The sequence below is a fragment of the Leptodactylus fuscus genome, chromosome 5 (assembly GCF_031893055.1).
Source record: "Leptodactylus fuscus isolate aLepFus1 chromosome 5, aLepFus1.hap2, whole genome shotgun sequence".
NCBI lineage: Eukaryota > Metazoa > Chordata > Amphibia > Anura > Leptodactylidae > Leptodactylus > Leptodactylus fuscus.
The window spans coordinates 20,370,252-20,383,576 of record NC_134269.1 but is presented as its reverse complement, the minus strand read 5'-3'; the positions used below and the strand labels follow the sequence as shown (position 1 = coordinate 20,383,576).

At 45.5% G+C, this 13,325-nt stretch overlaps 2 protein-coding genes across 3 annotated transcripts in view; one reads left to right on the top strand and one right to left on the bottom strand.

Moving 5' to 3' along the window:
- Positions 1–71: 71 nt before the first annotated feature.
- TMED1 (transmembrane p24 trafficking protein 1) lies at positions 72–6,981 on the bottom strand. The gene is made up of 4 exons (XM_075272594.1): positions 6,772–6,981; positions 5,135–5,232; positions 3,056–3,239; positions 72–1,770 (listed from the first exon to the last, which is right to left on the bottom strand). The coding sequence occupies exons 1-4, from the start codon at positions 6,931–6,933 to the stop codon at positions 1,552–1,554; spliced, it is 663 nt and encodes a 220-aa protein (XP_075128695.1). The 5' UTR covers positions 6,934–6,981; the 3' UTR covers positions 72–1,551.
- The window catches only part of LOC142202468 (uncharacterized), a 30,438-nt gene continuing 20,267 nt past the window's right edge, over positions 3,155–13,325 (top strand). For both annotated transcript variants that reach the window (XM_075272593.1, XM_075272592.1), the window contains exon 1: positions 3,155–3,253. The gene's annotated coding sequence lies outside the window, so the exon portion shown is untranslated. The remainder of the gene's footprint in view (positions 3,254–13,325) is intronic.

Sequence of the window (13,325 nt, the reverse complement as noted above, 5' to 3'; positions counted from 1 at the left end):
CAAGGCAGGTTTATTGTGGAAGCCTGGTGATGTCACAATGAAGAGATTGGGTGATCTTGGAAGAAAACATATTTTCATTAAATTTTCTTTTAATTCCCATTACTCTGGCCAGATATACATACAATAACATATACCGAATATTACATCTGTACCATTTCCTGCGGCTCGTGTCCTCTTGTCATATAACACATCACGTAACACAATAACAGTAAACGTCACGTAGAGGTTCCATTGCTTGTAAATCCCACATTCAGTAACCAACTAGGGGCTCGAGCAGGCACTGAGGAATAGCTATAAAAATACAAAATTTCTTCATAGCAGCAATGTGGTTCATGGGATAGAAAAGGGGGATCCCCAACAAGCAAAACTAAAAACTGCCCCTCACACCTCAAAAACTCTACTCATGACAAACTACGACGTGACTAAGGTGACAAACATAAAATAAAGTTGCATAAGACAAAATGTAATAAGGTGAGAATTAAAACGCAGTTTATAAAAAGAATAATCTCATAGCTGCAGCATCTCCTGATTTATCTGCAGTACTGCTGGAATCCCCACGGGGGAGCAAATTCACATCCTGAGGACTGAAGGCAGTGGCCTCCAGTGGCTGGTGGTATTGTGCAGTTGGCTACTGTGACATCTATAGATCCGGGTGGAGCTTTGTGTTCTTATTGCTTCTGTTTTTGGACACAGCTCCTTAATTTGAACATGGACCTGTCCAGAAATACTCTGTGCTGCTGCAATTCTTCCTCAGTCCCCTCCTTGATTCTGGACACCTTCTGTGTAAAATGCAGCCCTGTCCTTACTTAGATATCACCAAACTGATACGGGTTTTTGGAAGCCCCACCCTTCGTCAATTAAAACCAACGTCGACCCCGATAGGTAAAAAGCTTTGGCAGACAGAAGACCCTTAAGGCTGAGATGACTGATACTTGGAAGGAGTTTCCATGACTATAGAAACAAGACAGACAAGTTTTCATAGACTTAGAATGTTGCTGTGACTTCCTGCTAGGGGAGGGGAAAAAAGAGCTATATCATTCACAGCCTGGACCTACTGTGAATAAAATAACAATCCAGACAACACTGAAGGGGTCTTAGAGTAGGGGGATGACTTAATATCTGATTTTTATGGACAGTTCAAACTACACAAGATATAACCAAACAGATGAGATAACTGGAAATGGAAGACATCTTGAAAAGATATTGGTAACTTCTAGCTACTGGGCGTCTTGGCACTAATTTTTGGTTGCGGGGCTCATCTACTAAAGATCCATTTTAAGAATCCTTGGTTGATCTATCACAGTGTTGAAATGAGAAGACAATGGCAAAAGAGTGTCCATATGAAGACTTGACTGCACCAACTCAAGGTCCCTACTGCCATCCAGGATGTCCTTGTGCTTCTTAAGAGGTTTTTTTTTTTAGTACGTTTGACACAGATCTCAATGTTGTGTAAGCTATAACGGTCTGAATAATGGCTGGTTGGTTGTCCTTGGCTCTGGTGGAAGACTTAGATCAGAAATGACTAGACGGAAGGTGAAGGATCTCCTCATACTACGTCCGAATCTTGCGCTTGTCATCAAAAAGGCTTTTTAACATGTAAACCTGGAGGAAGGCCACGACGACCAGCACCCCGAGGTTAACGGCTGACCAGAAGTTCACCCGGCTAAGGTTGCTCTCTTGTAGATTGCGGTCTCTTGCTTCGAAGGCTCGGAGGACGGTCTGCATCTGCATGCTGCGCTCCAGCCTGATCTTCACACTATCTATAGACTCCTGTCAAGGAAAGGGAAGACTATGAAGTCAAGTAGGTTTAGGTCAGGGATCATGGAGATAGGAGTGAACTCTTGAACTGAGTGGTAACGGCATAAACCTTCACCAACACTCCCTCTGGCTCCAAGGATTCAGCATTCACTATAACAGCCTTGCTGGTAGGTGGTAGAGATGAGCAAGTACTGTTGCTCATCAATGCACGCACGCATTGAAATAAATGGATGCACCTGGTACTTCCGCTTTGACGCCGGCCGCTTAACCCCCCACGTGCCGGCTACGTCCATTCATTTCAATGCATGCGTGCTGTTCGGATCAGCTGATCCGAACAGTACTCGCTCATCTCTAGTAGGTGGAATCAGAATGAATACTGCAAGACTCCTAACATGGTTATACTACTGCACCACTGAGACCCCCAATAATCCCAATAATAATCCCCCCACACACTAGGCATTCAGCTTTACAGCAGCCAGACTGAATGTAGGCATGACTGGTGGTGGATGACGCTGGCATTCACTTCAATGGCAGTGCCAAAGTAAAGCACTCGGCTATATCCAGCACTGAATAGAAGCGCCATCCATCACCAGTCATGCCTGACAACAACAGGCAGGAAAACGGATCTCCTGTTCTCACCTTGTGGCACAACCCCTTTAACGTTTTATTTTTCCTATTCAAGTAATAGGCACAGAGCCGCAGCACAGTGAACAGGGCTTCAAAACAGGCGCAGAGCCACTTGTGACCCATCCAGTGCTGTATCAGCTGATCAGTATGGGTTCTGTCTGTCAAACCTCCACTGATCTGTTACCGATGACCTATCTGGTGGATAGATCCTCAGTATAAAACATCCCCCAAGGGGTCAAAAACCCATTAAAAGGGTATTCTTGAAACAAGTTATCCTCTATCCATTGGATAGAGCACAACGGCTAGGTGGATTGGGGTCTCTTATAGTGTCCCCCATTTAAATGGGATGATGGTGACACATGAACACTGACCCTCAATTCTACAAGACTGTTTACCGGACCCAAGCGGCAGCCTTCCCAAACAAATAAGGGGACTCACGACTCCTATTCTCATGGCTGCCAGAAGGGAAAGCGTTAGGGGAACGCCCTCTTGATTGACATTGATCACAGCTTCAAAAGGGTTAATCGTCGGCCACATGAAGCTGGTGATCAATTATACTTTACATTGTTTATATTGCATTTTGCTGTCACCTTCTCCCGGGCTCGCGGAGATCTTACACTGACGTGACGGATATAAAACCTCTGACGCCAGGACTTATTTTTAGCTTTACCTTAATGTCTTCTATCTTTATATCCAAAAGCTCATCCGGCTCCACTATATCCGCCCAGCTGTCCGGCTCCTCGTCCCCCAGCTGACTGTCAAAGATCAGCTCGAAGAACACCAGCTTCTCTGAGATGGTGCTGAACGAGTTATCAAAGCAGATCATGTAATCCCCGGCCTCCGTGGGCTCCACCCTGCAGGAAACACGGTAACGTAATACAGAATAATGGCGGTACGCATTGGCACAGATACAAAATATATATTAGGAACGATGAATTACAGGGGTTTCCTGCTAAACGTGTTCTATCCGGTCAATAAAAGTAAACGGCTAATCATGGGGGGGGTGACTATTGGGATTCCCTGGGGTCCGCAAGTGCCCAATGGGAATGGAGCAATGGTACACTTGTGATCAGACATTTATCCCCTAAAGTAAATCCCAAAAAAGCCCTTTAACAGTCACATTAAAGGAACGGTCTTTGGAAGAATAATGTAAAGGTATATCTGTCCCATAAACATTCAGGATTTACATCAGAGGAATAATGTTACAATAGCGCCACCTGTTTGTATTAACTGCCTTTACTGTGTCCACTTCAGTTTATGTGCCAAGGTGGACACACACGCTCAGTATCGCTTCCACAAAGCATGCACGGGGATCCCTGGAGTGGTCAATGGCGGTATCATAGTCTCTGCTTGTCAGAGCGAGTACAATGTCAGTAACGCTTGACCACTGATACTCAACACATGAGAAAGTCACCCGTGACCAGGAGGTTTGTATGTTCTGCAACTCTCATGTCGTGGCAATAGCCCTAGCCCAGACTGTAGCATTTCTGAGTACCAGTGTATTACAACACATTACAGCCTGTATATATCTGCGGGTACCACCTCTGTTTCGGAAGAGCCCCACGAACGAAGAGGTTTTACAAACCACAGGATAAAGAAACGCGAATTCACAACATAGATTGAAAATGCTGTGCACGGTCTCCATAAATGACATCTAGAATTGCTACCTTCCAATAGGTGGCACTAGAGCAGGGGTAGGGAACCTTCGGCTCTCCAGCTGCTGTGAGACTACAACTCCCAGCATGCTCCATTCACTTCCATGGGAGTTCCAAGAACAGCAGAGCAAGTATGCATGCTGGGAGTTGTAGTTTTGCAACAGCTGGAGAGCCGAAGGTTCCCTTTCACTGCACTAGAGGCACAGTTTTTTTTTCCTCCACCCCCGGCCTGTGGATCTTTAGCTTTGACACGACAACTCCTAGCAGGAAGAAGATTAGAAGATCTTCTAGAATGTAGAAATACCTGTTGTCCTACATGGCTTGTGGTCGCCCTATCAGGTATTTCAAGATCCAGGTCCGTGGTCACCCCATGTAATCTTTCCATTAGCAAATAGGGACAGCCCAAGAACCGGCAGGAGTGAGATATCTCCATCTATGGTGGCCCTTGGGGCCCGTTCACACAGGGGGCAGATTATGGCGCGGAATCCACTTCATAATCCGCCCCATCACAATGGTGGTCTATGGAGGTCGCTAGTAGAAAAAAGAAGCGAGCTGACCTTTTTTCAGGTGGAATCCGCAGATGATTCAGCCACGGCATCCATCTCGTGGCAGCACGCTCCGGACTAGGCCCATTCATTTGGGCCTACACTGGACTGGAGTGCCGCGACTGTCAGAAGTCGCGGCAGGCGGATTTTGGCCATAGTCTGATGGGGCTTCCCGCGTCAGAGTATGGCCAAAATCCGCCCGTACACCCCCTGTGTAAACTAAGCGTAAGGCCGGGTTCACACGATGTAATTTGGCACGTAATGTGGCACGTAGACACCGCGGGAGCTTTTGCGGGCCGTATACGCTCCCATTGTTTTCAATGGGAGCCGGTACCGTATATGAGGCGCTATTTTGCGGCCGTGATTTTGCGGCGGCTGCAAAATAGCGCTGCGTATACCGTACCGGCTCCCATTGAAAACAATGGGAGCGTATACGGCCCGCAAAAGCTCCCGCGGCGTCTACGTGCCACATTACATCGTGTGAACCCGGCCTTAAAGGTGATTTTCCAACTCAGCCATGTCAGGATAGCAATAATAGTAGTGACTTACGTGTGGACGCCATCAGATCGCCTCCTCTCCATAATCAGAAGGATCCCGGATGGGGTGGTGACCGTGAAGTCCACGTCCAGCCCGGCCCCTCCAATCACCTGATAAGAAAGTGATGACATCATATCATGAACCGTCACATGGATCATTGTGCACATCATGATATACGGGGAATGGATGGAGTCTCACTGACAGCGAACAGATCTTAAAGGGATTGTTCAGGGAGTCTTACACCATGGCTGCTCGGGGTTTGAGCTAAGTGTATTACAGTTCACCCCGAGCTGGATACGTCCAGGGACACGGTCACTTTAAATGGCTCTAACTCTGGAGCCGCGATCTTGCCAAATATCTGTAGCCCACCTAGATTTAGTGATGTCACTGGTTAAAGCGGAGATGTGTATACTCACTGCTTCACTTTAACCAGTGTGCATGCGAACACGAACAGCTGAGCATGCAAGGAGAGGATGACCCCAGGGGAGGGGGCCATGGACTTTTGTTCATGATATCACCCCCCCCCCAAAAAAAAAAATCAAAAGTAGCCCATCAGTATATGATCTTCTGGGGTCTGGCACCTGGAACCTGCACAGATCAGCTGTTCTAGCCACCTCCGAGTGCCAGAAGCTACTAGAGGAGGGAGGAGAGCCTGCAGCAAGCAATACTATACAAGTAATAGGAATGACGCACCAGCACTGCCATCACTTGAATAGGAGCATCGCTGCATACCTGTGGTCTTCGAGAACAGCTGATCTGTGCAGGAGCCAGGTATCAGAAACCAACAGATCATATACTGATGACCCATCTTGTGTTCGATTTCGGGCTGGAAACCCCCTTTAAAGCAGCAAACATGGGGGTTTCAGGCTGGTTCTGACCACGAATCAGGTGACTAGAACCAGCAGTGACCTATGATTTGCTCCATCTCATCCCCAGGTAGTCGCCTGTACTATGGCGGCCGGCAGACTAGCTCATTATAGTAACGCCAGCCCATAGTACAAGTAACTAAGAGTGACCCATGGGGAGAATCAGCCCTGAACCCTCAGGTCTGTCACCTAAATGCCCCGGAGTATTCAAAGGCTCCCTGGACATCAAGGAAGCGTACTAGAGGTGTAAGGAGCTCACCGTATAGTCACCATATGGGGCTAATGGGTGAACATAGCAGCCATGTCTAGGACTGTATGTACAATTCAGATATTAGTCACTGGAAACAGTCAGCAAGCTGGTTATCAAGTGCATAGAGGAGGTCTTATAATGCGGGGATGGCAGTTAACCGTACCCAGGACCCGTCCCCGCATACAGATCAGATGCTGAAGCAGAGGATACTGGGAAAACGGAGCTCTGAGGCCTGCAGAATTGTGAGCGCAGCTCTGGAGGAAGTGGCGACCTGTGTTAGTGAATGGAGTCACAGGGAGCCTGCGGTGCGGAGACTTCTAGTTGCAAACAATTCAGGTTCAGCGCCGGCGGCACAATAAGGGGTCACAGGGCGTCTCCATTCACTTCCATTAGTGAAGGGGTCACGGTACAGACAGGACAGCCCCATGTGCATGCTGGGTAAGGTACCTGAGCCCCCCCAATGATACAGGCACCCCCCAAATCTGGCAGCCACCACTCCCACAATCCACTACCACCACACACACCCGGCTTACCTGGTACTCCACCTCCATGCTGCCATTGTACAGCGCCGTCTGGTAGAAGCACTCCTGTCTCCCGGCCGGCAGCAGGAAGGTCAGCTCCGAGTCCTGAGGTTGGTTCAGCCCGGCGGATACCAGGGGCAGCAGCACAAACACCAGGCCGCGTAACGAAGCCATAAGAGCGGCTAAGACTCGGCTCTGACTCCGAGGCGGCTTCCGCACACTCAGCTCCGCCTCTCATTGGCTCAGACAGCCGTCACTCACTTGACACTCACTCCTCATTGGCCCGTATAGGCGTCACTCCGAAGATTCCGCGCTCTTATTGGATGCGGCAGTCCAGCCCCGCCTCTCGCTTGATCATCCATGTAAGGGCAAGAAGCTGACCTGTACCAATGAGATTGGTGGCGGAGATGGACCCGTGTACCTAGGCAGGAGATCGCTGACCTGTGGATCCTATAGGTGCCGTACTGGCCGCAACTACTGCCACTGGAGAGGCCTTATACAGAGATATATACACAGAGAGAGATATATACACAGAGAGAGAGATATACACAGAGAGAGATATATACACAGAGAGAGATATATACACAGAGAGAGATATATACACAGAGAGAGATATATACACAGAGAGAGATATATACACAGAGAGAGATATATACACAGAGAGAGAGATATACACAGAGAGAGATATATACACAGAGAGAGATATATACACAGAGAGAGATATATACACAGAGAGAGATATATACACAGAGAGAGATATATACACAGAGAGATATATACACAGAGATATATACACAGAGAGAGAGATATACACAGAGAGATATATACACAGAGAGAGATATATACACAGAGAGAGATATATACACAGAGAGAGATATACACAGAGAGAGATATATACACAGAGAGAGAGATATACACAGAGAGAGATATACACAGAGAGAGAGATATACACAGAGAGAGATATATACACAGAGAGAGATATATACACAGAGAGAGATATATACACAGAGAGATATATACACAGAGATATATACACAGAGAGAGAGATATACACAGAGAGATATACACAGAGAGAGATATATACACAGAGAGATATATACACAGAGAGAGATATATACACAGAGAGATATATACACAGAGAGATATATACACAGAGAGATATATACACAGAGAGAGATATATACACAGAGAGAGATATACACAGAGAGAGAGATATACACAGAGAGATGTATACACAGAGAGATGTATACACAGAGAGATATACACAGAGAGATATATACACAGAGAGAGATATATACACAGAGAGAGATATATACACAGAGAGAGAGATATACAGAGAGAGATATATACACAGAGAGATATATACACAGAGAGATATATACACAGAGAGAGATATATACACAGAGAGATATATACACAGAGAGAGATATATACACAGAGAGAGATATATACACAGAGAGATATATACACAGAGAGAGATATATACACAGAGAGAGATATACACAGAGAGAGATATACACAGAGAGAGAGAGATATACACAGAGAGATATACACAGAGAGATATACACAGAGAGAGAGATATACACAGAGAGAGATATATACACAGAGAGATATATACACAGAGAGAGAGATATATACACAGAGAGAGATATATACACAGAGAGATATATACACAGAGATATATACACAGAGAGAGAGATATACACAGAGAGATATACACAGAGAGAGATATACACAGAGAGAGATATACACAGAGAGATATACACAGAGAGAGATATATACACAGAGAGATGTATACACAGAGAGAGAGATATACACAGAGAGATATATACACAGAGAGATATATATACAGAGAGAGAGATATACACAGAGAGAGAGATATATACACACAGAGAGATGTATACACAGAGAGATATACACAGAGAGAGATATACACAGAGAGATATATACACAGAGAGATATACACAGAGAGATATATACACAGAGAGATATATACACAGAGAGATATACACAGAGAGAGATATATACACAGAGAGACATATACACAGAGAGATATACACAGAGATAGATATACACAGAGAGAGATATATACACAGAGAGAGATATATACACAGAGAGAGATATATACACAGAGAGAGATATACACAGAGAGAGAGATATACACAGAGAGAGATATACACAGAGAGATGTATACACAGAGAGAGATATACACAGAGAGTTATATACACAGAGATATACACAGAGAGATATATACACAGAGAGAGATATATACACAGAGAGAGATATACACAGAGAGAGATATATACACAGAGAGATATATACACAGAGAGACATATACACAGAGAGAGATATACACAGAGAGAGATATACACAGAGAGAGATATACACAGAGAGAGATACACAGAGAGATAGATACACAGAGAGATAGATACACAGAGAGATAGATACACAGAGAGAGAGATATACACAGAGAGAGATATACACAGAGAGAGATATACACAGAGAGAGAGATATACACAGAGAGACATATACACAGAGAGATATACACAGAGAGATATACACAGAGAGAGATATACACAGAGAGAGATATACACAGAGAGAGATATACACAGAGAGAGATATACACAGAGAGATATATACACAGAGAGAGATATACACAGAGAGAGATATATATACACAGAGAGATATACACAGAGAGAGAGATACAGAGAGAGATATACACAGAGAGAGATATACACAGAGAGAGATATACACAGAGAGAGAGAGATATACACAGAGAGAGAGAGATATACACAGAGAGATATACACAGAGAGATATACACAGAGAGAGATATACACAGAGAGAGATATACACAGAGAGAGAGATACACAGAGATAGATACACAGAGAGAGATATATACACAGAGAGATATATACACAGAGAGATATATACACAGAGAGAGATATACACAGAGAGATAGATACACAGAAAGAGATATACACAGAGAGATATATACACAAAGAGATATATACACAGAGAGAGATATATACACAGAGAGAGATATATACACAGAGAGATATACAGAGAGAGATATATACACAGAGATATATACACAGAGAGATATATACACAGAGAGATATATAAACAGAGAGATATACACAGAGAGAGATATACACAGAGAGAGATATATACACAGAGAGATATATACACAGAGATATACACAGAGAGATATATACACAGAGAGATATTTACACAGAGAGAGATATACACAGAGAGATATATACACAGAGAGAGATATATACACAGAGAGAGATATATACACAGAGAGATATATACACAGAGAGATATATACACAGAGAGAGATATACACAGAGAGATATATACACAGAGATATATATACACAGAGAGATATATACACAGAGAGATATATACACAGAGAGCTATATAAACAGAGAGATATACACAGAGAGAGATATACACAGAGAGATATACACAGAGAGAGATATACACAGAGAGATATACACAGAGAGAGATATACACAGAGAGATATACACAGAGAGATATACACATGTAGTGAGAGCAAAAGATTCAGGATAAAGTAATGGAGTCAAATGGAAATGAGAAAATACAGATAATTCATAAAGAGAGTAAAAAACTAAAGTGTCTACAAGGTAGCAAGAGTGAGAAAAAAAGTTAAAAAAAAACCCCATAAAAACTGAAAAATAAATAATAATTAATAAAATAAATAAAAATACAGATAAAAAATTATAAAATGATAAGAAAAATAAGTATGGAATAATGTCATGAGAATAAGAGAAAAAAAGGGAATAAATAGAGATGCCGATCCGAACAGCACGCTCCATAGAAATGAATGGATGCACCTGGTACTTCCGCTTTGACGTCAGCCGGCCGCTTAACCCCCCGCGTGCCGGCTACGTCCATTCATTTCTATGCGAGCGTGCTGTTCAGATCGGCTGATCCGAACAGTACTCGCTCATCTCTAGTAATAAAGTAGAAAAATCAAAATAAAAAAATTTGAAATAAAAAATTTCAAAAGTATAAAAAGAGTGAAAACAGTAAAAAAAAAAAAAAACCCTATAAGTATATAAGTAGTGATGTAGTGATAATAAGGGATAGGATTAAAGGGATCCCATCATTAAAATTGTATTTTTTCTGACTAACACGTAGGAATAGCCTTAAGAAAGGCGATTCTTCTCCTACCTTTAGATGTCTTCTCCACGCCGCCGTTCAGTAGAAATCCGGGTTTTCTTCGGTATGCAAATGACTTCTCTCGCAGCACTGGGGGCGGGCCCCAATGCTCAAACAGCACTGGGGGCGGTCCCCAATACTGCCAGAGAACTCTCCAACAATACCTTCACAGCGCCGCACCTCCCATGAGGCGACCTGAAGCGACTGCTTCAGGCGGCGCTATGCCAGGGCCCTGGGGAGGGCGGCATTTTTGCTTACCTAAGCCAGTCCAGGACAAGCTGTCCTGGACTGGCTTAGCACTGAGCGGTGGATTGGGGAGGCCCTGTGGATGCAGTGCTGCTCCAGCGGCCTCCCCTCACGCTCAGGCAGAGAGCAGGTCCTCTCCCTGCCTGCGAACGCTGCTAAGCCACGCCCCCTTTGCTTCACCCGCCCCCTCCCCCTCTGTCCCGCCCCCTCCACTCCGCACCCTCCTCCCGGGGGGGGGGGGGCGGCTTTCTATCGTCCGCCTCGGGCGGCGAAAAAGGCAGGTTCATCCCTGTACCTTCATCTTCGTCTGGAACAGCCTCTCTTCATGTCTTCTTCCGGCGCTGGGATCAAACTTCTACACATGCGCAGTCGGCTCTGCCATCGGGCCTTGGGTAGAGCCGGCTGCACATGCCCACGGCCATTTTTTGTGGCCGCTCGCGCTCTGTACTCCGTTGAACTGAAGGAGCGTACTGTGCATGCACAGTACACTCCCGAAAGCGGCCACAAAGAAAATGGGCATGTGCAGTCAGCTCTACCGGAGGCCTGATGGACGCCCCCAATACTGCGAGAGAACTAATTTGCATACCGAAGAAAAATGGGATTTCTACTGAACGGTGGCGAAGGAGAACACATCTAAAGGTCGGAGAAGAATAACCTTTCTTAAAGGGATTCTACCATTAAAACATGTTTTTTTTCTAATTACCACGTCGGAATAGCCTTAAGAAAGGCTATTCGTCTCCTACCTTTTGATGTGGTCACCGCATCGCCGGTCATCCGAAATACTGTTTTTTCCCGGTATGCTAATGAGTGTCCAGCAGCAATGAGGGCGGGCCCCAGCGCTCATATGCCGATGGAGGCGTCCCCACTTCGGCCGGAACTGGGCAATCCAGCCACGCCTTCTTCCTGATCTGCCTCCTCCCCTTCTGTGTCCTCTTCTTTCGTTGTCAAGGGTGACACATGCGCAGTCGGCTCTGGCAGCGAGACCCTGTTAGAGCCAACTGTGCATGCCAGCCGGTGGCCATAATTGCAAGGCCGCAATTGCGCGCGTGCGCAGTACACTCCGCAAAGTATTTGCCGAAAAGAGTGTACTGCGCATGCTCAGTAAGGTCCGTACAGCCCTCCGATGCGAAGTGAACTCATCCAGGCATCCGCAAATATGGCCGCCGGCCGACATGCGCAGTCGCCTCTAACAGGGTCTCGCTGCCAGAGCCGACTGCACATGCGTCACCCATGACTATGAAAGAAGAGGACACAGAAGGGGAGGAGGCAGATCAGGAAGAAGGTGTGGCTGGATTGCCCAGTTCCAGCCGAAGTGGAGACGCCTCCATCGGCGTATGAGCGCTGGGGCCCGCCCCCATTGCTGCCGGACACTCATTAGCATACCGGGAAAAAACGGTATTTCGGATGACCAGCGCAGCGGAGACCACATCAAAAGGTAGGAGACGAATAGCCTTTCTTAAGGCTATTCCGACGGGGTCATTAGAAAAAAAAACATGTTTTAATGGTAGAATCCCCTTAAGGCTATTCCTACGTGTTAGTGAGAAAAAAATGCTTTTTAATGATTGAATCCCTTTAATAAGGAAGCAAAAATATAGACAATACAAAAAAAAATACAAATTAAAAAAAATTGTTTTCCTTAGGCTTGGTTCAAACTACCGCTCAGTCTCCATTAGAGGTTTTATTATGGTCTATGGGGTCTGCGGGTAACCGCTTTTTAAGCGAATTAGGTTTCCGTTCTTGGGTCTCCAAGTGAATCCAAAGGATGGAAAACCGAACGCAGGTGTAAACTTAAGCTGTTTTCCAGATGTCCCAAACAATCGAAAAGGGGATTCTTCAGAGAAAATGACTTTTCCCCAGTCCTCAGCAGTCCACTCCCTGTACCTTTTGCAGAATATCAGTCTGTCCCTGATGTTTTTTCTGGAGAGAAGTGGCTTCTTCGCTGCCCTCCTTGAGACCAGGCCTTGCTCCAAGAGTCTCCGCCTCACAGTGCGTGCAGATGCACTCACACCTGCCTGCTGCCATTCCTGAGCAAGCTCTGCACTGCTGGTAGCCCGATCCTGCAGCTGAAACACTTTTAAGAGACGGTCCTGGCACTTGCTGGTCTTTCTTGGGCACCCTGGAGCCTTTTTGC

What these genes read in the sequence shown, in the direction of transcription:
- TMED1 (XM_075272594.1), bottom strand. Translation starts at nt 6,933, where the DNA reads ATGGCTTCGTTACGCGGCCTGGTGTTTGTGCTGCTGCCCCTGGTATCC. An exon ending in GCATGGAGGTGGAGTACCAG is followed by an intron (nt 5,233 to 6,771) that starts GTAAGCCGGGTG and finishes CTTTCTTATCAG; the next exon opens with GTGATTGGAGGGGCCGGGCT. An exon ending in TAAAGATAGAAGACATTAAG is followed by an intron (nt 1,771 to 3,055) that starts GTAAAGCTAAAA and finishes TTTCCTTGACAG; the next exon opens with GAGTCTATAGATAGTGTGAA.